The sequence below is a fragment of the Elephas maximus genome, chromosome 4, assembly GCF_024166365.1.
Source record: "Elephas maximus indicus isolate mEleMax1 chromosome 4, mEleMax1 primary haplotype, whole genome shotgun sequence".
In the NCBI taxonomy this organism is placed as follows: Eukaryota; Metazoa; Chordata; class Mammalia; order Proboscidea; family Elephantidae; genus Elephas; species Elephas maximus.
Window position 1 is genome coordinate 176,408,016 of NC_064822.1, and position 22,026 is coordinate 176,430,041.

Below are 22,026 nucleotides of genomic sequence, written 5' to 3' on the forward strand. Positions count from 1 at the left end.
TTTAACAGAAATGCCTGTGCTGATTTTGTGGCAGTGCGATGAATAGCTGAGGACAATGCTGACAAGTGACAAAGTGTTGGGAACCAGGAGGTTGGAGGCACTGAGGCTGCTGTCAGAAAGCCAGGAGAAAACCAGACTTGTCAGCTCTCAGAGCCCTGGATTTCCACAGCCCAATTTCACAGCATCAAATGTCAGCGAGCCCGTTGTTTAATCAAAACTGAGTCTTAAGGAATCCAAGCAGTTCTTGTACAAGTTCCCAGGGACTCATATGAAAAGCTATATTAAAAGTGGATGGGAGGAGGGAAAGCAACTTATTCTGGAGTGTGAATCTGTTTCCAAAACCCCAGAAGGGCATCATGCTGTCTCTCAAGGCTTTGCAGACAGCCAGTTGGAGGAGGCTGCCTGCCCGCACCTCCCTTTCTCGCCCTGCTAACCAATTCAAGGTGTCTCCTTGGTAATGGGCCTGCTTCTCCTTCTGGTCACATCCATCCTGGACTGTTTCACTCCCTGATGATGGTGATGACAATGGTAATAACACACAGATTGTCTGCTTACATACCATCAGCCCTATAAGGCTTGAGGACAAGGATGAGCTTTGTTCATGGTTGTTGTCTCTAGCTTTGGCACAATGCCAGGTAGACATTAGGCACTCATTCAATGTAGAGGGAACAAAGAAATCAACCTGTTGTTGCCATAAGTAGGGATGAAGAAGGTACTGTTAAAAGGGTTCTTTGGAAATACTTGGGCAAAAATTGTAGTTCTGCCAGTTAAGTCCATGTGCATTTTAACCTTCTTAACTTGCATTATTGTTGTTGTTAGGTGCCATCTAGTATGTTCAGACTCATAGCGACCCTATGTACAACAGAAGGAAACCCTGCCTGGTCCTGTGCCATCCTCAGCATGCTTGAGCCCATTGTTGCAGCCACTGTGTCAATCCATCTCGTTGAGGGTCTTCCTCTTTTTCACTGATCCCCTACTTTACCAAGCATGATGTCCTTCACCAGGGATGGGACCTTCCTAACTAACACGTCCATTATTGTTGTTAGGTGTGGTCATTTTCAACTCATAATGACCCCATGTAACAGAGTAAAACTGCCACATAGGATTTTCTAGGCTGCAATCTTTACAGAAGCAGATTACTAGGTCTTTCTCCCATGGAGCCGCTGGGTGGGTTCAAGCCACCAACCTTTTGGTTAGCAACTGAGTGCTTAAGCATTGCACCACCAGGGCTCACTTGCAAAAGGGATAAAAACACTTATCTTCAAATGGGTTGTCATAAGAAAGATAACATTTGTCATGTGCCTGGTATATAAGGCCGCTTGCAAACGTGCTTCCTCCTTCTTTCCACTCACATTCTCATGTGATGCTCAACACCATCTCAAGGAGTACCTGGACACAGTTGGTGCTGTCCCTGCTGGAAGAGAATGCTGACGTGTGGGTTTGAGATCCAACCCTGATTTCCTGATTCCAGCTTATTCCTGGAACTAGCAGAGAGATATCAAGAAAGATAGGAATGGAGAAAAGCCTGTTAGATTTGACACTGAGGGGGACATTGCTGATCTTGACCAGAACCAAGGGATCAAAGGCAGATGTAGTAGTTTGCGAAGCTAATGTATTAAAAAAAAAAAAATGCATGCACAGTGCTAATGGGGCATAGTGCAAAGGGACCAGGGAGCCAGCTGACATATGGGGAAGAGAAGCAGGGCTAAGGTGGCCCCAGGATGGACAAATGTGTGTGTGTGTGTGTCTGTGTGAGAGAGAGACAGGGAAAGAACACAGAGTATGTGTGCGTGCGTGCACAGATGCGAGAGACTCAGGGAGTGAGACTTTGAGAAGCCCATCTCCAGCTGTCTCGCTCCCCCTGCTTCACATTACCTAGCTCAACACTATTAGATGTAAGCATGGCTTTCAACCAGAGAGTGGGCAATAATCGAGTAACAGCACTGAGGCTGTACAGGTCATTTCAGGGTGAGGTCTAGGTACAGGGAGGAAGTAGCAGAGTTCCCATCCTTTCTTCATTCCCTGAACTGAGGCTGGGTAATAAGGTTGCCTCCAATTCTATCACAAAACCAAACCCACTGCCATTGAGTCGATTCCTACTAATTGCAACCATATAGGACAGAGTAGAACTGCCCCATAGGGTTTCCAAGGAGCAACTGGAGGAGTCAGACTGGTGAACTGCTAACTTTTTGGTTAGCAGCCGAGCTCTTAACCACGACACCCCCAGGGCTCCCTATTCTATCACATTGGCCTAGGAAATGCACTCCTGGCCCAGAGGCCTCCAGGTGGTGTGTGGGACAGCAGTAAGGACTTGATGAGACAAGGCTGTCTGCAGGGAGTGAAACTGTAATATACACAAACAATGGGGCAGGTCAGAGATAGGTACAGTCACAGAAAGCCAAGGGCCCCCGGTGAGATCAAGAGTCTCCCTAATTGATGGCATTAACATATCCAGACGGAGAATTTACTCATCAGAGAGGGGTGAGTAAGAAACTAGAGACCTTAGGTGGCACCAAAGGGTTAAGCGCTGTGCTAGTAACTGAAAGGGTGGCAGTTCAAACCCACTCAGAGGCACCTCAGAAGTAAGGCCTGGCAATCTGCTTCAAAAAGTCACAGCTTGAAAACCCTATGAGTAGTTCTACTCTGCACACGAGGTCGCCATGAGTCAGAATCGACTCGACCACAACTAACAACAACAGGTAAGAAACAAAGGGTAAAAATGAACTCTTGGAGGCACGTTTTAAAAACAGTAATGATGGTAGCTACTGTTTCTTGAGCATTTGGCCATGTACCAGGTTCAGTACTAGGGACTCTATACTCATCATCCCATGTAATTCTAATTCTAAGGCCCCTATTTAATCACCCGTTATCCTGATGTTGAATGCTAGGAATAACGGATAAACACCACTGAGCGCTCACTATATGCTGGCACTGTGCTCAATGCTGTTGTGGATTATGAGAAAATCAACCAGGTGCTGTGAAGTTCATTTTGATCTTGGCAGCCCTGTGAGTGTCAGAGTAGAGCTGTGCCTCATAGGGTTTTCAATGGCTGATTTTTCAGAAGTAGATTGCCAGGCCTCACTTCTGAGGCACCTCTCTGTGGACTCGAACCTCCGACCTTTTGGTTAGCAGCCGAGCACGTTAACCATTTGCACCACCCAGGGATTATGAGAGGAACAGTAAATAGCTCCGTGGTTATGAGGGTAGCTCTGGGGCAGACTGCCTGGATTCCAGTCCTACCTCGACACTCACCAGCTTGTACTCCTGACTGAGCATGTTATAGCTTTGCGCCACAGTTTTCTCCTCGTGAGTTGGAGACAGCATTAGTAACTGCTGTGGGGTTTCTGTAGTGATGAAATGGATTAACTTGTGTAAAGGTTAAGGCAGTTCCTCTGTACACAGCACGCACATAACTAATGTAAGCTGTTACAATCATCATGGCTGTCGTGGTGACGGTGGAGATGGGCTACCAGAGAGTTAGAGCCAATAGTTTAAGCATAGAACACCTCCTGCACTGACCTCACGCAGTTTTCTGATATGGATAATCCCAGGATAAGCCAGCAGACCACACTAATGCTGTGACCTCGGGCATGCTACTTAGCCTGCACATCCTCATCTGTAATATGAATTGTGGTTCAATGACAAAATACACGTGAAAGTGACTGGAACGGTGCTCGGCACACAGTAAGTGCTCAATAAATGTTAAATGTTAGAGTAGAATTAAAAGGATGAACTAACCCAAGGAAATGCCACCTGGTAAAGTCTCTCGGCAGGCAGCCAGCCAGCCTGGTCTTGTTCAGGTGCCACCTCAGCCTGGTCTTGTTCAAATTTCTGCATACATTTAGCAGGTATTTATAGAGAAGCCATGATGTGCCAGGGAAAACAGGATGGGGAAGGGTAGTTAGATGTCATGCTGGAGCGAACAGAGTAAGACTGAAATTCTTCATTTCTGTACAATGTCATCCTGTGTCATCCCTGACAAAGAACATTCTCTCTGCCCATGTGGCACCTTTGCCCCCAAAGGCAGTGAAGACAGCAGCAAAGTTTTAAGTTTCAGACATTAGGCCTAGGTGAGGATTCTGCAGGGCTAGTGACAGAGGCGGAGCTCTGGTGGTACAGTGGTTGGGAGCTGCAGCTACTAACCAAAAGGTTGGCAGTTCGAATCCGCCAGTTGTTCCTTGGAAACCCTCTGGGGCAGTTCTACTCTGTCCTAGAAGGTTCCTATGAGTTGGAACTGATTCAATGGCAGTCTTTTTTTTTGTGGATGTGGGAAGGCCCAAGGGACTGAAGCTGTCCAGGTGTCCCACGTGGGTCCCTCTGCCATTCCAGAACTTTAGCTGTAACCCACTGTCTGTTCCCTACTGCTGCTGTAACTGAAATAGCACAAGTGGATGGCTTTAAAGAACAGAAATTTACTTTCTCAAAGTTTAGGAGGCTATCAGTTGGAAATCAGGGCACTAGCTCCAGGGGAAGGCTTTCTCTCTCTGACAGCTCTGGGGGAAGGTCCTTGTTCCTTCCTGATCTTCAGGTGGCATGTATCTTCCCCCTTCTCAGCTTGGGAATGGGTTTTCTTTGTTATGTTAATATGGCCGTATCAGTACAGAGTGTGTTTTGTATACTTATTAGTCCTTCAGACCTAAACTCAACTATTACTTCTTCCAGAAACTTTTCCTGACCTTCCACATTTGATCATCTGCTTCTCAGTCTGAGAGCCTTGTATCTCTGTATCACGAGCTATCATTAATTGTAATAACAACAGGAGCAGCAGTAGCAGCACCTAAGGTTTGAGCACCTACTAGAGGATAAGCCCCGCGAGGGCAGGGACCCTACCTCTTCTGTGCACTGTCATAGTCCCAGCACCCAGAACAGTGTCTGGCCATGGCGGACACTCAATGGATAAAGTCATCCCTCGGTATCTGTGGGGGACTGGTTCCAGGACCTTCCCACGGATACCAAAATCCAAGGATGCTCACGTCCCTTATATAAAATGGTGTGGTATTTGCATATAACACACATCCTGCTATATACTTTATATCCCTCTAGGTTACTTATAATACCTAATACAATGAAAATGCAACATAAATAGTTGTTACACTGTATTGTTTAGGGAATAATGAAAAGAAAAGAAAGTTTTTTTTCTTCCCCCCAAATATTTTTGATCCATGGTTGATTGAATCTGAATGTGGAACCTGTGCATATAGAGGGGTGAGTGTACTTATGGAGTAAGGAATGTTCCAGGCATTGTGCTAGGTGTTTCCAAATACCAAGGCATTTAACCTTTCCAGGATCTTACTAGGGAAGAAATAATATGATCCCCATTTCACAGATGAGGAGAGACAGAGGGGTTACATGCCTGTCCCGAGGTCAAACGAATGGTGAGTAGGGAGTGCCCAGCATTTCAATGCAAGTCTGATGGATGCAGGGATGGCACTGTCACCTACAATGCAGCACACTGCCTGGTACATAGTAGGTGCTCACTAATACATTTTTTTAAATAAATGAATATGAATATGTAGTTTCTCTATTTCAGTAAGAATTTAAAAAATGAGATGGTAACAGGAATTAAAAAAAAAAACAGAAAAACAAACCAAACCAGTTGCCACTGAGGACTGGTCATACCGTTGAGCAAACTAAACATGTCCTCTGGCCGAATAGCACCCCCTTACCCCGCCCAGACCACTAGCTTGTGCCCTCTGACCTAGGTCATTCCTACCACCACCAGTTGCCATTTAGTCGATTCTGACTCCTGGTAACTCTCTGTGTGTCATAGGGTTTTCAGGGGCTGATAGATTGCCAGGCCTTTCTTCCAAGGTGCCTCTGGGTGGGCTCGGACTGCCAACCTTTTAGATAGCAGACAAGTATGCCAACTGTTTGTGCCACCCAGGGACTCCCACACAAAGTCACCCAGGCTTGAAGGTTGCAGAGTTTGGAATGGCAGGGGCTGGGGTATGGGGCTGGTAAAGAATTCCATTACTGACTGCTATGAAAAGACCAAAACAAAAAAAACAAAAAAAAAGTTGCCATCGAGTCAGCTCTGCTCCACAGGGTATTCAAGGGTGTGACCTTTCAGAAGCAGACTGCCAGGCCTTTCTTCTGAGGTGCCTCTGGGTTGGTTTGAACTGTCAACTTTTTGGTTAGTAGTCCACTGGTTAACCATTTGCACAAACTAGGAACTCCTGAAGAGGCCAAAGGACAGAAAAAAATTAACTTGCATCAAGCATCTACCGGAACCCTGCAAGGGGGCTGTTACCGGCCCCTTTATTAACTGTAGACACTGAGCATCTGGGAGACTAGGTAACCCGGCCGAAGTCTCATATGTGACAAGTGCGCCAGCACCTGGATTCAAACGCAGGTCTGCATGCCTTCTGTCATGCCCTGCAAAATTTCACCTGCCATTTCTGAAATCAAGAATGAAAGCTGCAAACCCACAGGCTCATCTTTAAGAAGAAACAGGTGAAGGGGTGGGGAGATATTTTAGTGAAACTCCACAGTTACGTCCATGCATGTAACTGATTTCATGATTTTCCAAATGATCTGTTTGTTTTTGCCATAATATTAACTGGTTGCTAAGCAACTGTTCCAAGAGCTATGAAGCTGAACTTTTTTTGGTAACCAAGTAGACTTCCAAAAAGAGTGACAGGAATAAGTGCCTGGGGATCCAATCACAGGGCTGCCAACCAGCCTGCTCTGGCTTCAAAACTGCTACTGGGGTCTCACCTCAGAGGTTCAGTAGCAACGAAGCTTTCTCAAAACTTGTTGCCACCCAAATATACCGGCGTGTCGAGGAGGAAGGCGGCCATCCATCTAAACAGCCTGCTCACTCTATGGAAGGGACCAAATCATGCTCAAAACCCTGGGATACTGGACAGTATGATAAATATTAGCAATAATTGTCATAATAATCCAGTACTGGTTGTTGTCAAGTTGGGTGACTCATGGTGACCCCGTGTGTGTCAGAGTAGAACTGTGCCCCATAGGGTTTTCAATGGCTGATATTTCGGAGGTAGACCACCAGGCCTTTCTTCCAAGGCACCTCTAGGTGAGCTCAAACCTTTCAGTGAGCAATCCCAGGGGTTCTATTATCATAACAGCAGTTACTTTTTGTTGAGTATTTACTGAGAGCCAGGTGCAGTGGTTAGGCACTCAGCTGCTAACTGATAGGCTGGTGGTTTGAACCCACCAGCAGCTCTGTGGGAGAAAGATGTGGCAGTCTGCTTCCATAAACATTACAGCCTTGGAAACCCTCTGGGCAAGTTCTACTCTGTCCTATAGAGTCGCTATGAATTGGAATCGACTTGATGGTAATGGGTTTAGGCACTATGCTAAGTAAGAGCTACACCCCTATGATCTCCACAATTTCCCCCAAAACTTGGACATTATTACTGAGAATTTTATCCTGAGGCCCAGAAAAGGTATATTCTTTGTTCCTGAACAGAGAGGCTAAGGTTCATGCAATAAACACACACACACACGCACACACACACCCCTTGGAGTTTTAAGGTGGCAGGAATGTGTGATCAGTGCCAGGAGGGTCAGAAAAATATGAGGTCAGCTTGGGGAAGGTGATGTTTCAACCTGGGTCTAGAAACTGGCATCTGCCACTTGGTGCTACTGTGCCAATTCTCAAATGCACGTCTGGAGCTGCCTGCTCCCTGATTTCCAGAAATGACAGTGTCACGTTTGTTTTCAGTGACTATTTTCAGGGCCTTTACACTCGCTGCTCCCTCTGCCTGGAACACACTTCAGCCGCATCTTCACGTGGTGGGTCCTCCTCTTCATTCAGGGCTCAACTCAAATGTCGGCTTCTCAGATGGGTTGTCCCTGATGCCCCCTCCCCTGGCTAAGGTGACTCTATCACACTAGTCTTTATTGCTCCATAGCTCCTAGTCATTATTTGAAATGATCTTGCTTATTTATTTGTAAGCTCCACGAGAGCAGGGATTTTTGTCCATACACTGCTGAATTCCCACCACCCAGCACAGTGGGCACTCAATAAATGTTCACTGAATCAACTGACAGTGGCAACTGCATGGTGTCATCAGAGCAAGTGGTGCCAAAGGGGACAATGGACCAAAGGAAGAAAGAATAAATATTCCTCCTGGGGAATGTTATTTTGGAGAGGGTAGACAGGCGATGGTAAGTTTCCAAAGCTCAGAGAGAATCTGAGGAGGAGACTTCCAGCCTCCATGAGAAAAGGGCCACATTCAGGGAGGAAACAGTCCAACCCCAGAGAAGGCAGCCTGCGATTATTCACTCAACAAACATTTATGCAGCAGGTACAATGGTTAAGAGCTTGGCTGCTAAATGAAAGGTTGGCAGTTCAAACCCGCCCACTGGCTCTGCAGGAGAAGGACCTAGCAATCTGCTTCTTAAAGATTACAGCCTAGAAAATCCCACGGGGCAGTTCCATTCTGTCATATGGGGTCGTTATGAGTCAGATTTGACTTGACAGCTCCTAACAACTAGAATAACACCACCAATGCCAGGTACCGTATTAGACACTAGTCAAATGAAGAAAAATCTATATACATGGAAAGTAATTTAGAGTGGGAGTGTAATTTGGTGGAGTCAGAGAGACCCAGGTTCAGATCTAGTTTTTGCCAGTGTGACCTGGGCTGTTTTTTACCTCTCCAGGCCTTGGTTTAGTCACCTGCGTAATTCTCAGCTCATAGAGAAGTGTGAAGAGGAGCAGTAATGTATGCAAAGCAGCCGGCAGGGTTTCTGGCACATGGTTAAGGGCTCAATAAATTGTAACCGTGACTTTTAATATTAGTATTTTGATAGGGCTCAGATAGTACATTTTGTTGGATATCAATGCTGAAGAAATCAGTCTCCAAAAGGGCCCACTGGCTTTGTTAGCTTCCACAGCTACCGTGGCAAACAGTACTCCTAACCACACCCCAAGTCAATAATATAATGTTGAAAATGAGGTACATCCACTGATAATGTTTGGATCAGAAACAAATCCATCCTACTTGCTGCAAAAATTTTCCGTAAGTTAATGGAAGTCCATATGGATATCTTCATATAAAAAGGGCAGTGTATATTTATTCTGGGCTTTTGATAAAGTCATATTCCTTGTAAATTCTCAAAAATCTGGTGCCTAGGAATTACCTGGAGTTCCTGGGTGGTGGACATGGTAAATGTGCTTGCTGCTAACCAAGAGGATGGCAGTTCAAGTACACCGAGAAGTGCCTTGGAAGGAAGGCCTGGCAATCAGCTTCTGAAAAATCAGCGAATGAAAACCCTACGGAGCACAGTTCAACTCTGACACACATGGGTTGCCATGAATCGGAACTGCCTTGATGGCAACTGGTGGTAGGAATTACCTAGGTGAGAAGTCACAAGCTGGTGGTCAGAGGTAGGAGGGAGTGAGATGGTTCTATTCAGCCGATAGCACTTAAAATTTTAAATTACTTGCCAAAATTAAAAAAATAAATATGTGAAAACCCAGATTCCCAGCTCCTCTTGAAAAATATGAAGAGCTAGTAACTTTAGGCCTCTGCCCACCAAGAAGTTCACACTTGGAGTGGAGAAACGCCTGCTCCCTGAGGTGGGGGCTGTGATCCCTCTACTGAATCATACATTCTTGGATCCTTTATGCTGAGGTCCTTGTCCCTTTGGGCAACTGAGTTTGGGATCCCTGATATGAGTCCAAGGAGCCCTAGTGGCACAGTAATTAAGCGCTTGGTTGTGAACTGAAAGGCGGGCAGTTTGAACCCACCAGGAGTAAGACGTGGTGATCTGCTTCTGTAAAGATTACAGTCTAGGAAAACCCCGTGGGGCAGTTCTACGCTGTGCTACAGGGCTGCTGCAAGTTGGAATCGACTTGAAGGCAATGGGTAGTGGATATGAGTGCATCTCTTCATTTTACAATAAGGAAACAGAGGCTGAGTGAAGAAAATGGAATTGCTTGAAGTCTCGCAGTTCACTACAGCAGAGTCCAAGCTGGAACAGAAATTCCTGGGTCCCAGCCAGTGCCTGCCCACCCTCCATAACACTTGAAGTGGATACTGTCGTGTTAGCCTGCTGAATGCACTGGGGACGTGGGCACAGCAGCCTTGGGCGGAGCCACCATGAGAAGGTGGCAAAGCAGTCAGGACTTCTGCACATAAGCTCTGAAAAGGGAGTCTCAAGTGGCAACATTTGAAAGAAATTTCCCATCTTCCTCTTCAAAGTCCAGACACCTCTGCAGAAAGTTCTTGATTTCAGCTGCAGAATCTCTCTCTGGTCCATGTGCTTGTCCCTGCTGCCACTGCTGGTGCCTCAGTCACCTGGATCATGGTGACAGTCCCTAACTCATCTCCTTTTCCCTGGTCCTGCTGATTGCAATCCTTCCCCAATGCAACTAGAATGATCTTTCTCAAATGCACATCTAATCATGCCATTTCCTCAGTGGTTTTCTGTTGTCACCTGCCTCACAGGGTCCAAACTGCTGGGCACATTTCACGAGAAAGTCCTGCAGTACCCACTCTGACATGCTTCTGGCCACATCACTTCTTCTTGTTCTCCCCACCTAAACTCCAGCCACCCTTCATTTCTGGAATGGTCATCTCCCTCTGCCTGGAACCCCTGCCACCTCTACTGCCTAATTCCATCTCAGCCTGCAGGCTCCAGTGTAGATTCAGTTCCTGCAAGGTACCCTTCCCTGAGCTTCCTCCACCCCCAGATTAGGTTAATAGCACCCCAACACCCACATCCTCATCATGGAGCCTAAAGCACTTAACTGAATTTGCATCTTAATTTTCTGTCTTTCTGGTCGGACTGTAAACTGTGGGATGCAGGGATCCTATCTGAGGGGTTCTCTGATGAGGACACACAGTAGGTGGCTCATAAACATTTACCAAGTAATGCATGAAAAGATGAACGGACACTGTGGACGGAGGAGAAGAACAATCAGGAAAGCTCCGCTATCTTCTCACTCTAGATGGGTAAGTCACTTCATCTCCCTGGTCTCAGTTTCCACATGTTACTAAAGAGGACTGGACAAGGTCATTCACTCTCCACTCAGGAAGGAAGCAATGGGGTTTTAGGAACAATTTCCAATATTTCAAAATCATAAGGGGAACCATACACCTTCCTTTGACAATGTGTCTAAAGCCAACTAAAGCCTCAAGTAACTGTGCATTAACTAAAATATCAATTCAAATTAATGGGCAACACTGGTTATTTCAAATTGAGTAAGGTCTTCATTAGCAGTTAACGATGCCTTTGATCTATAAAAAGCTGGAATACAACATAAAACTACAGTCTGTGTGTAATATTTTTCAAATGTGACTTCCATGGAGGTGAAATCATAAGAGCCTCTGGATAGAAAGGGTACAGATCACAGACTCTTGAGAAGGGACCAATTCACCCACCTTTAACTAGCTGGAATGAAGGCCCCTGAGGTGCTTCTGAGGAAGAGGGTCCTGAGGAATGGTGGCGCGTGGGAGTGGTCCCATCCCAGAGGTCCCTCTTTTCTTGGTGGAGGGTAGCCTTCACCCCTATCACCTATTCCTTTGGGCGCCCTAAGACCCAGAGCCTGCCATCCACAATCTGCCAAGGTTTTGGAACCTATTAGGAATCACGGGCGGGAAGCTCTATCTGGCCACATGGGGGCACCCTCACTCCACACACTGGGATTCCAAGGCCCCAGCTGGAGCTGGAGCTGGAAGAAAGTTCTACTTTGGAGGGCCTGCAGGGTCGAGTTGAAGATCTCATGCTCTGTGGAGTGTTCATTGAGACCACAGCTCCCATCCTCTATGACCCAGGGCTATGTTGCCTCTGGTTCATTCACCCTGCTGTTCTTAACCTAGAAAGGCTGGTCTGAACTCTCTTTCCACCAAAACCAAAAAACCAAACCCATTGCCATCGAGTCAATTCTGACTCATAGCGACCCTATAGGACAGAGTAGAACTGCCCCATAGAGTTTCCAAGGAGCGCATGGCAGATTTGAACTGCCAACCCCTTGGTTAGCAGCAGTAGCACTTAGCCACTACGCCACCAAGGTTTCCACAGGAGGGGATTAATGCTATGAAACCTCAAGATGCCCCTGGAAGGTGACCTGAGTTGGACAGAGACTACAGGCTGCTTTGTCTGGCACTAGGAAGAGAAGGGCAGGTGGGGTGTCCGTAGAAAGCCTATGCCTTGGTTTTGATACAAAAGCCTTTTGGAGGCTCTTTTAAGAGAGAGGTGGGAAGACGGAGAGGAAGAAGAGCAAGGGAGGAAGACAGAAAGGAATCAGATCCTCCCTGTTGGGATAGTCAGAAACTCCAGGATAACCAGCGAAGTATGAAGCAGGGTGGCCTGCAGATTCAGAGTCTGACAGGCACGGGTTCAAATCCTGATGCTGCCATTTCCAAGTGATGTGGATTTGAGCATATTACTTTGCTTCTCCGAACCCCACTGTTTTCCCCTGTAAAATGGGGAAATGCATGCCTGCATTTTGGCCTTGATGTGTGGCTCAAACGAGAGAATACGTGCGAACCACCTCTCATGGTAACTGGATCCAGGTAAGCACTCAATTGCCAGCAGAGATCATTTGTGCTGACAAATGACAGGAACTAAAGGATTTTTTAAAAATGTAGTCTGACTACGAGAAGAACATTGAACTTCTTTGTGACTACTTTTCTCATATGTCAGATGGGGACCTTTGGGCTATATGAATTCTGCAGTCCCTTTCAGCTTGATTATTCCACAATAAACAACATTCACCACACAGACATCCGAGCCTTCCCCGAGCCGAGAACTTTCTTCAGCAGCTGGACACCTGCCCGCTAAGTGGGGCGAGCTGGAAGGGACATCAGAGGTTCACAGAGGCAGCCACGGTGGTGATTAAGTGCGTGGCTCTGGAGTCAGGCTGGCTGTGCTTCGACTCAGCTCTACCCTTTACGAGGTCTGTAACCTTGGCCACTGGTTAAGGTCTTGTTCCTGCAGTTTCCCATTTGTAAAATGAAGATAATAGTAGCATCTATGGCAGGGGATGGGGAGAGGATGAAACGTCCTTGTAAAAAATCAGAACAGTGCCTGGCACAGAGAAGGCACTGCAATCAACGTGAACCATAATCACCATTTTGATTTGTTTTAAAGACTAGACAGTGATCTTTCCAGAATGAGGAAATGAAGGTTCTCTGATCCAAAATGTGAAGAGCAAAGATATGTTTTCATAGAAGCAATGGAAAGAGCATTAGCTGGGTGATGAGAGAGACGTTTCCTGTCCAAGCTCTGCCGTTCCTGTTTCATTACTCAAACTCAGGTTTCAGGCTCTTCATCGGGGACATGAAGACAGTGAATTGCCTAACGCCCCTTCCAGGTCTGGCGGTCGGGAGCTCTGTCTCTGGGTGGGCTTAGGCAAGTTCCAGTTCCTTCCCCTTTCTGGGCCTCAGTTTCCCCATCTATTAAAGGACAGTGTTGGACTAGATGATGATTCTAAGGTACATTCTGATTCTGGGACCCCAGGATCGTATGTGCCTTCCTACCCGAGTGGCTGGCGTGGTGGCAGGTCCCTGCCCACAGCCCTTACCTGAGGTACTCATAGAGCCCGTACATGGGCAGGAAGTCAATGTCGGACAGGAACATGTAGGGCGTGCTGATGTGCTTCATGGCCACGTTGCGCAGCAGGTTCACAGGGTAGAACTGGCCCTCCTTGTACACGATGTGGTAGCCCACGTTGTGGCGGCTCATGAGCACGTCAGAACCCTGTGCGTAGCGGAGGAACTGCTGGGCCTCAGCGTCAGACAGGTAGAGGGCCAGGCTGATGGGCCCCTCCCAGTGCTTGCAGATGGCCTCCAGCATCTGGAGCCTGGAAGAGACAGGGACAGGTGAGCTATGGGGACCTAGACCCAGCCACGCATCATCTGCCCAGCCTCCTGCTGGGACTCTGCCTCCACTGACACTTGGCCAGCTGACCTGAATCCAAGTCTCTGCTAGAAGCATTACTTGCTGTGTGGCTGGGGGAGTTCATTAAACCTCAGTTCCGTTACCTATAAAATGGGCATAAAACACTCACCGTGCTGCTTCCAGCTGAATGCAGGATACTGAGCACTGCCCAGTCTAAGCTTCACATGCCTTCTCTTTCTAATGTTGCTGTTAGTTGCCATCCAGTCAATTCGACTCATAGCGACCCCGTGTGTTACAGAGTAGAACTGCTCCATAGGGTTTTCTTAGCTACAATCTTAACAGAAGCAGATCGCCAAGCCTTTCTTCTGTGGTACTGCTGGGTGGGTTCGAACAGCCAACCTTTAGGTTAGTACTTGAGCATAAACCGTGTACCACCTAGGCACCTTCTCTTCTAAGGGGGAGTGGAGATTATATTAAAAGATCTAAAGAGCTCATTTAGCTTAAAATATCTATGCTTCTCCTTTTCTCTCAAGCAAAGGTACAACTGTACTACTGCCCCTCAAAGCAGTGACCAGCCATAATAGACAGACTGAGGCCACTGAGTCACAAGAAGCATTAAAGTAAGCAGTAAAAATGAGAGTAATAGTACCTACTCACTACCACCTACCAGGAGTCCGGGTAGTGAAAATGGTTAATGCTTTGGAGGTTCAAGGCCACCCAGAGGCACCTTGGAAGAAAGGCCTGGTGATCTACTTCTGAAAAACCAGCTACTGAAAACCCTATGGAGCGCAGTTCTACTCTGATACACATGAGGTCGCTATGAGTCAGAGCTGACTCCGTGACAACTTGTTTTATACCATGTACCAGGCCCTTTCCTGAGTTAGCTGCCATTATCCCAATTTTTCTGATGAAAAAATCGAGATCTTAGCTGTTCAGTCATCTTTCATTCTTGGACTTAGACCAGGTATGTGTAGACAGACTCATTGACAGGGCCTTGGGGATGGCGAGAGATAAATAATACAGAATGTTTGCCAAAGACAGTGGAAAACCATGTGAACAACAGGGACACAAGTGTACCCGTGGTGATACCATCTTCACTGTTTGGAGCCCTTCTTGCCTCAGGGCTTCAGCCAATTTTGCAAAGCTACCTTGGAGGTGTCAAGCCAAGGAGACTAGGGGAGGAACACAGCCCAGGAGAAAAACAAAAAGTGCTTCAATCAGAGGGTTCTGTGAAATGTTTGAAGAGAAATTTTTACTTTTTTCAAAGGCATTCGAAGTGCCTGGTACATAAAATCTATGGTTAAGAAACAGTCAAAGTCTATTTCAATTTCTTTTCCTACCCAGCAAGAGGTACATAATCAGCAGTCTCCTGGTCAGAATGCTCACTTTATTCAGATGATTACTGGGAAATAGATTCCATGCATTTCCATGCTTCTAAACAAAAGCAAATGGGGACACCTATCTTGTTTCAATGGCATTCTTGAGGGACTCCCGGTTTCCTTTCAATGGTTGTGTGAATTGGCATTGCCTGAATTTGCTCCCTCTTTCAATATGAGGATTGAGATATTCACCAGGGCAAAATGCCTTCCACTTCTAATCCCTTATGATGCTTGTTAATCAATTTGACCAAAGGCACTATTATTCTCCACAATACTTAATCTCACTGAATGTAGCATTCGGCCTGTCCTGTAGGGCCCTGATCTCTTCCGGGCTCTGAGCATCTGGCATTTTTAACTATCCCACCTGCACCTCAGTTGCATCTTCTGCAAAACGGGAAGACTGTATATTTCAAGGGAGAGCTCTTTGTATAGATAGCCTTGGTAGATTTGGGGAAAAAAAGAGCAACAGTAATTTCTAATACCATCACCCGTCTATCAGTTTGTGGTACTATAACATTGTGTGTGTTGCTATGATGCTGGAAGCTATGACACTGGTATTTGAAATACCAGGGTCAACCATGGTGGAGGTTTCAGCACAGCTTCCAGACTAAGAAGGACTAGGAAGAAAGGCCTGGTGATCTACATCCGAAAATTAGCCAATAAAAACATTATTAATCACAACAGCATATTGTCCACTATAGTGCTGGAAAATGAGCCCCCTAGGTTGGAAGGCACTATACAATACCTACAACAATGGGCTCAAACATACCAATGATCATGAAGATGGCATAGGACTGGGCAACGTTTCATTTTGTTGTACATGGTGTTGCCATGTGTTGGAGCCAACTCAACAACGAACAACAACAACAGTTTCTAATATGTGGAAATAAGAGCTTCTAGAGGGAGTAGGATTCCAGCAGGAATGTGTGGGCGTGCAGAGATGCCATCTTCCACCCTGCATTCTCCCACTGATTTGATTTTCGACTCAGGGTCTGGGTTTTCCAAACAGAGTAAGTAAGCTCCACCTGGCCCAGCCCTTCTTCTGAGCTGTACTAGGGGCTTACAGTGAGAACAGAGACAAAATACTTAAGTTTTCCACTCTGCAAAGTTGAGATTTTCATCACTGTTTTTCAGGTGAGGAAGCTCAAGGAGGTGAAGCAATTTCCTTCAGGTCAGGCAGCTAGAAAGTGATGGAGCTGGAATCCCACTCAGATCGGTCTCACTCCAGAGCCCAGGAGGAAGACCATTCATTGTTCAATATGTACTGATGTTAGCCTGAGAAAAATGTCCCTGATATCTTCCCATCACTGCCTGTTTCCCTGAACGAGAATGGTTCTTCTCTTGGGGTCAGTGTCTTTCCATTCCTTCCTCCTCCTCAGTCCCTCCCGGGCTCTGCCTCAAGAGCCACCATTCTCTTGACATCTCTCAGGCTTGCCTTTCCCAAACCTGCTCCCTATGATGTGTCCCTAAGCAGCTCTTGATGATGCAAAATTCTGTGCCGAGTCTTTCTTTTGTCTCTAGGAAGACAGAGAACCAGGCACAGCAATGACACGGGCCAGTGGAAAGTGTTTTAAGAGACAAGGTTAATTCTAAAATCAAACGATTTTTAGTATAGAAAAGATCTTAGAGATCATTTCGTCTGATCTTTATAATGAAAGAGCTCAACCGCAGAGAGGGGCATGACCAGGGCAGATGACCCAATAATCAAGGTAAGCACAGGCTTATTTGTGCTTACTTACTAATATCAGGATCATAAGCGTGGGAAAACTGGACAATGAATAAGGAAGACCGAAGGAGATTGATTGACACAGTGGCTATAACAATGCGCTCCAACACAACAATGATTCTGAGGATGGCACAGGACCAGTGTTTTGTTCTGATGTACAAAGGGTTGATATGAGTTGACAGCACCTAACAACAACATGGAGTGTCTGGCATAAAGCTAAAAACACCATATGTACTCAGTATACGACAGTTATAATTTCCCCCCTTGGTTCTATTTCTGTCTTTTGAACAACCATTTATTCAAGAAATACTTACTGCATAGCTACCAGTAACTAGTTGCCCTTGAGTCAATTACAACTCATGGCCACCTCATGTATGTCAGAGTAGAACTGTGCTCCATAGGGTTTTTGATGGCTGATTTTTCAGAAGTAGACTGCCAGACCTTTCTTCCAAGGAGCCTCTAGGTGGACTCGAACCTCCAACCTTTTGGTTAGTAGCTAAGCATATTAACTGTTTGGTACCATCCAGGGACTTCTGAGTGTCTATAGGGGGCTATGTACTGTGCTAAGCCCTAGGGAAAATAAGACAGACAAGGTTCCTGTACTCCTAGAGCTTCACTTTGTATGGTGAGAAGACAATAATTAAACCAAACTAAGATACATTTGGATGGAACTAAGGGTTTAGAGAGGTTATAGAACAGTCATAAGGTAAAAAGGAACCATGAGGGCTGCCCAGGGAAGGCAGTTCTGAGGAGGTGAAACTAGAGACCTGGAGAACAAGAAGGAGCTGGCCTCATGAGAATCTGGGGAGAAAGCTTTCTGGGAAGAGGGAAGAGCTCTTACAGTAAAAGCTTAACATGATGAGGCAGTAGAAGGTGGAATATAATGGTCAGAGGATGGGAGAGTGAGGGGCAGAAGGAAAAAGGATGAGGCTGGGAGGTGGCCAGCGGTTGGGCCATGAGGCCTTGAAGGTCACAGTGAGGGGCTGGATGCTATTCTAAATGCAACGAGAACTCATCAGGGGCTTTTGTGTGCGTTTTAGTGAAAATTTACCCAGTTAATTTGGTTCCCATTTAGCAATTTTTATACAAATTGTCCCGTGACATTGGTTACAGTTTTTATAATGTGTCAGTATTCTCATCATTTTTATTGTTGTATTGGTATTGATCTAGTTTCCCTTGCCCTCCTTGCCTTCTTTTCTTTGCTTTGGGGTAAATGTTGACCCTTTGGTTTCATATAGTTGGTTGTTTAAGGGAGCACATTACTCATGGGTGATACTGTTTATTGTATAAGCCAATCTATTATTTGGCTAAAAGGTGACCTCCAGGGGTAGCTTCAGTTCCAAGTTCAAATGGTATCCTAGCACGACAGTCTTGGGGGTTCCTCCAGCCCCTTCGGTCCAGTCAGTCTGGTCTTTTTTAGGAATTTGAGTTTTATTTGACATTTTTCTCCCATTCTATCTGGGACCTTCTATTATGTCCCTGGTCAGAATGGTCAGTAGTGGTAGTCAGGCACCATCCAGTTTTTCTGGTCTCAGGCTAGAAGACGCTGTGGTTTGTGTATGCTATTAGTCCTATGGACTGGTTTCTTTTTTGAGTCTTTGGTTTCCTTCATTCTGTTTTGCTCCAGATGAGTAGAGACCAATAGTTGTATCTTAGATGGCTGCTCACAAGCTTTTAAGACCCCATATGGTACCCACCAAACTAGGGTGCAGAACATATTCTTCATGAACTATGTTATGCCAATTGACTAAGTTTTCCCACTAGACTATGGTCCTAAGCCTTTTAACCCAGTAAACCAATCCTGTGAGTTGTTTGGATATGTCTAGGGTGTCTCTGTAACTGTGCCCCCTATGTGCTTTATTACATACGTGGATATATATGCAGCACACACAAACACGCATACACATATGCCTACAGAGACTCACATGTACCTTCCTACACACATATATGCATCCCTATCTACCTATGTAACCACACACATATTTTTTGGCTGTTACTACCGTTCTTGCACAATTGTATATGTTATAGAATTTATCATAATTGTCTCTTTTTCCTGTGTACTTCTTAGTGTTTTCATTCACCTTGGTCAAGTTATGCAGATCTCACCCATATTTGGTATTGCCTTTCCCATCATCAAAAATAACAAGTGTCTACTATCTAGAATGAGCACTGCTGGAGCAGTGGTTAAAGCACTCGGCTGCTAACCAAAAGGTCAGTGGTTCGAAATCACCAGCGGCTTCACAGGAGAAAGATGTGTCAGTCTGCTTCTGTAAAGATTTACAGCCTTGGAAACCCTATGGGGCAGTTCTACTCTGTCCTGTAGGTTTGTTATGAGTTGAAATCGACTCAGTGGCAATGGGTTTGGTTTTTTGGTTTACTATCTAGAAAATGATGTCCCCTCCCATCCCTGGTAACGATCAAAGGACACTGCTTTCTATGTGTATATCTATTCTTGACTTCTTATAGTTGTGGGACCATACAACATCATCAGAGGGTTTTAATGACATGACCTGATTCATAGTCGTAAAAGATCCCTCTGGCTGTTACATGCAGAAGGCATTACCTTTTCTCACTCTAGAATAGTATGTTTCAAATTTACTCATGCTGGAGGGCTTATTAAAACACAGATTTCTGGGCCCCACTGTAGAGATTCTGATTCAGTAGGTCTAGGGTGGGACCTGAAAAACTGTACTTCTAACAGGCTCCCAGGAAATGACACACTGCAGGGCATGGAGCACGATTGGAGTAGCACTGCTCCAGAGGACATGACCCTGATGTCACCCCAGATCCCCTTCCTTCCACTCTCCCAAAACAGAGAAGATCCATGAGCCACAGGCTTCCCGGGAAGGATAGCTCGTTCTTAAACATCTTTGTCAGAAGAACACTAAAGAACAAGTTTGGCAGTTCCTCCAAAAGTTAAATATAGAATTCCCATATGACGCAGCAATTCCACGACTGGAATTGCTTTCAAAAAGACTTGAAAGCAGGGATCCAAACAGAAACCTGTACACCAGTGTTAGGTGCAGCACTATTCACAATAGTCAAAAAGTAGAAACAACCCAAATGTCCATCAACAAAGGAACAGATAAACAAAATGTGGTATATCTATAACCAGAACTCCACTGCTGTTGAGTCGATTCTGACTCATAGCAACCCTACAGGACAGAGTAGAACTGCCCCATAGGGTTTCCAAGACTGTAAATCTTTACAAAAGCTGACTGCCACATCTTTCTCCCCAGAACAGCAGTGGATTCAAATTGCTGACCTTTTGGTTAGCAGCCAAGTACTTAACCACTGCACCACCAGGGCTCCTTCAATATGTGCTATAACATGGATAAACCTTGAAAACATTATGCTAAGTGAAGTCAGACACAAAAGGACAAATATTGCATGATCCCACTTATGTGAAATATCCCGAATAGATAATACATAGAGAACAAAGTTTATTAGTGGTTACCAAGGAGGGTGTGATGGTTAAGGTGTGTGTCAACTTGCCTGGGTCATGATTCTCAGTGGTTTGGCAGATATGTAATGATATAGTTTGGCAGTTATGTAATGACATAATTTGGCAGTTATGTAATGATGTAGTCATCCTCCATGATGTGATTTGGTGTGATCAGCCAATCAGTTGTAAAGGGAATTTCTTTGGGGGTGTGGCCTGCACCCAACACGGATGCTGTGGCAAAGCCTGATGTCTTGCTCTGGATCCTGCATCTGGCTCGTCATCATCTGGCCTCTAGTTCTAGGGACATGAGCCAATGGCCTGCTGTATTGCCTGCCGATCTGGGGTTTGTCAGCTCCTGCAGCTACGTGAGTCAGGAGAAGCCTCCAGCCTGACACCTGATCCATGAACTCGGGACACGCCAGCCTCTACAACTGTGTGAGCCATTTCCTTGAGATGAACCTCTCTTTCTCTCTCCATATATATACATATATACATGTTTCACTGGTTTTGTTTCTCTATAGAAAACCCAATCTAAGACAGGGGGCTAGGCGGGGGAAAGAGAGTTATTGCTTAAGGGGCCCTGAGTTTCTGTCAAGAGTGATGAAAAAATTTGGAAAGAGGTAGTGGTGATGGTTGTACAACATGGTAAGCGTAATTAATGTCACTGAATTTTACACATAAAAATGGCTGAAACGGCAAATGTTTTCTTACGTATTTTAACATATACACACACAACAAAAAACAAGTTTTTCCCTGGCCAGATGTCAGAAGGTTCTGTGCCTTCCTTCTGGATCAGACCCCTTGTTCCTTTCAACCGTTCTTGTCTTCTGCTAGGATGCAGGAGAAGGATCTTAGGTAACTGGGAGAGAAACAGACCTGCCAGCTCACAGTCACGCCAGGCAACATTCATTCTTTCTGAATGGAATTCTAGAGGGAGACCGACACAGAGGCCCACATGCCGTTTCCCCTAATTTGTTGTGGCATTCATGTAGAGCCTACTTTTGACTCAAAGGTTTACAAACACACCCGGAATGTTTCTTAAATTAAAAATCAATCCAGCAGGCACCAGTCAGCGAGCTACATCATAATTGGATGTGTAGGATGGAGTGGAAGTGGCTGTAGGAATTTCTACCATCTTCAGCAGCTGGTGTTACCACTTTATAATTTTGATTATGTCCCACTAAGTGTCTCTCGTTATGGCTTGGAATTCCTTGGGCTCTCTGAAGTATTGTCTGGATGGTGATACTTGTCACAATGTGTCTGCCATGTTTGGGGATGTATGTGCTTCAAAGGGAAGGTCTCTGTGGTTGGTGTTTTCAGCAGATGTGAGTGGTGCTGGGACTTTATGTAGGCTGTGAGGGAAGGTCCCACCAGGGTCACTTGCAGCCCAGGCCAGGGGGATATTTCCTGCTGATAATTGAATCTTATCTGCTATGGTCAGAATGCATTTGTTCACAGGAGTTCTAGAGGCCTTAAAGTTCCCTTAGAGCCTGTGAATCTCCAAGAGATCACTAGCCAATGAGGCCATTGAATTACATGTGCAGTCACGTTGTCACAGGTGGGGGCTTGCAACTCAAGGAATCTCCTATCTGCTTCTGTAAGCCACGCTCACCAACCATAAATCATAACCAGACTGCCTCTGGACTCAAGGTTCG

The 22,026-nt window shown here is 45.7% G+C and overlaps 1 protein-coding gene across 4 annotated transcripts in view; it reads right to left on the reverse strand.

The window, feature by feature from the left end:
- LARGE1 (LARGE xylosyl- and glucuronyltransferase 1) overlaps nucleotides 1-22,026 on the reverse strand; it is a 686,352-nt gene that overhangs the window by 31,050 nt on the left and 633,276 nt on the right. For all 4 annotated transcript variants that reach the window (XM_049884284.1, XM_049884285.1, XM_049884286.1 and 1 more), the window contains one exon: nucleotides 13,505-13,783. In XM_049884284.1, coding sequence (XP_049740241.1) covers nucleotides 13,505-13,783 — 279 coding nt within the window. The remainder of the gene's footprint in view (nucleotides 1-13,504; nucleotides 13,784-22,026) is intronic.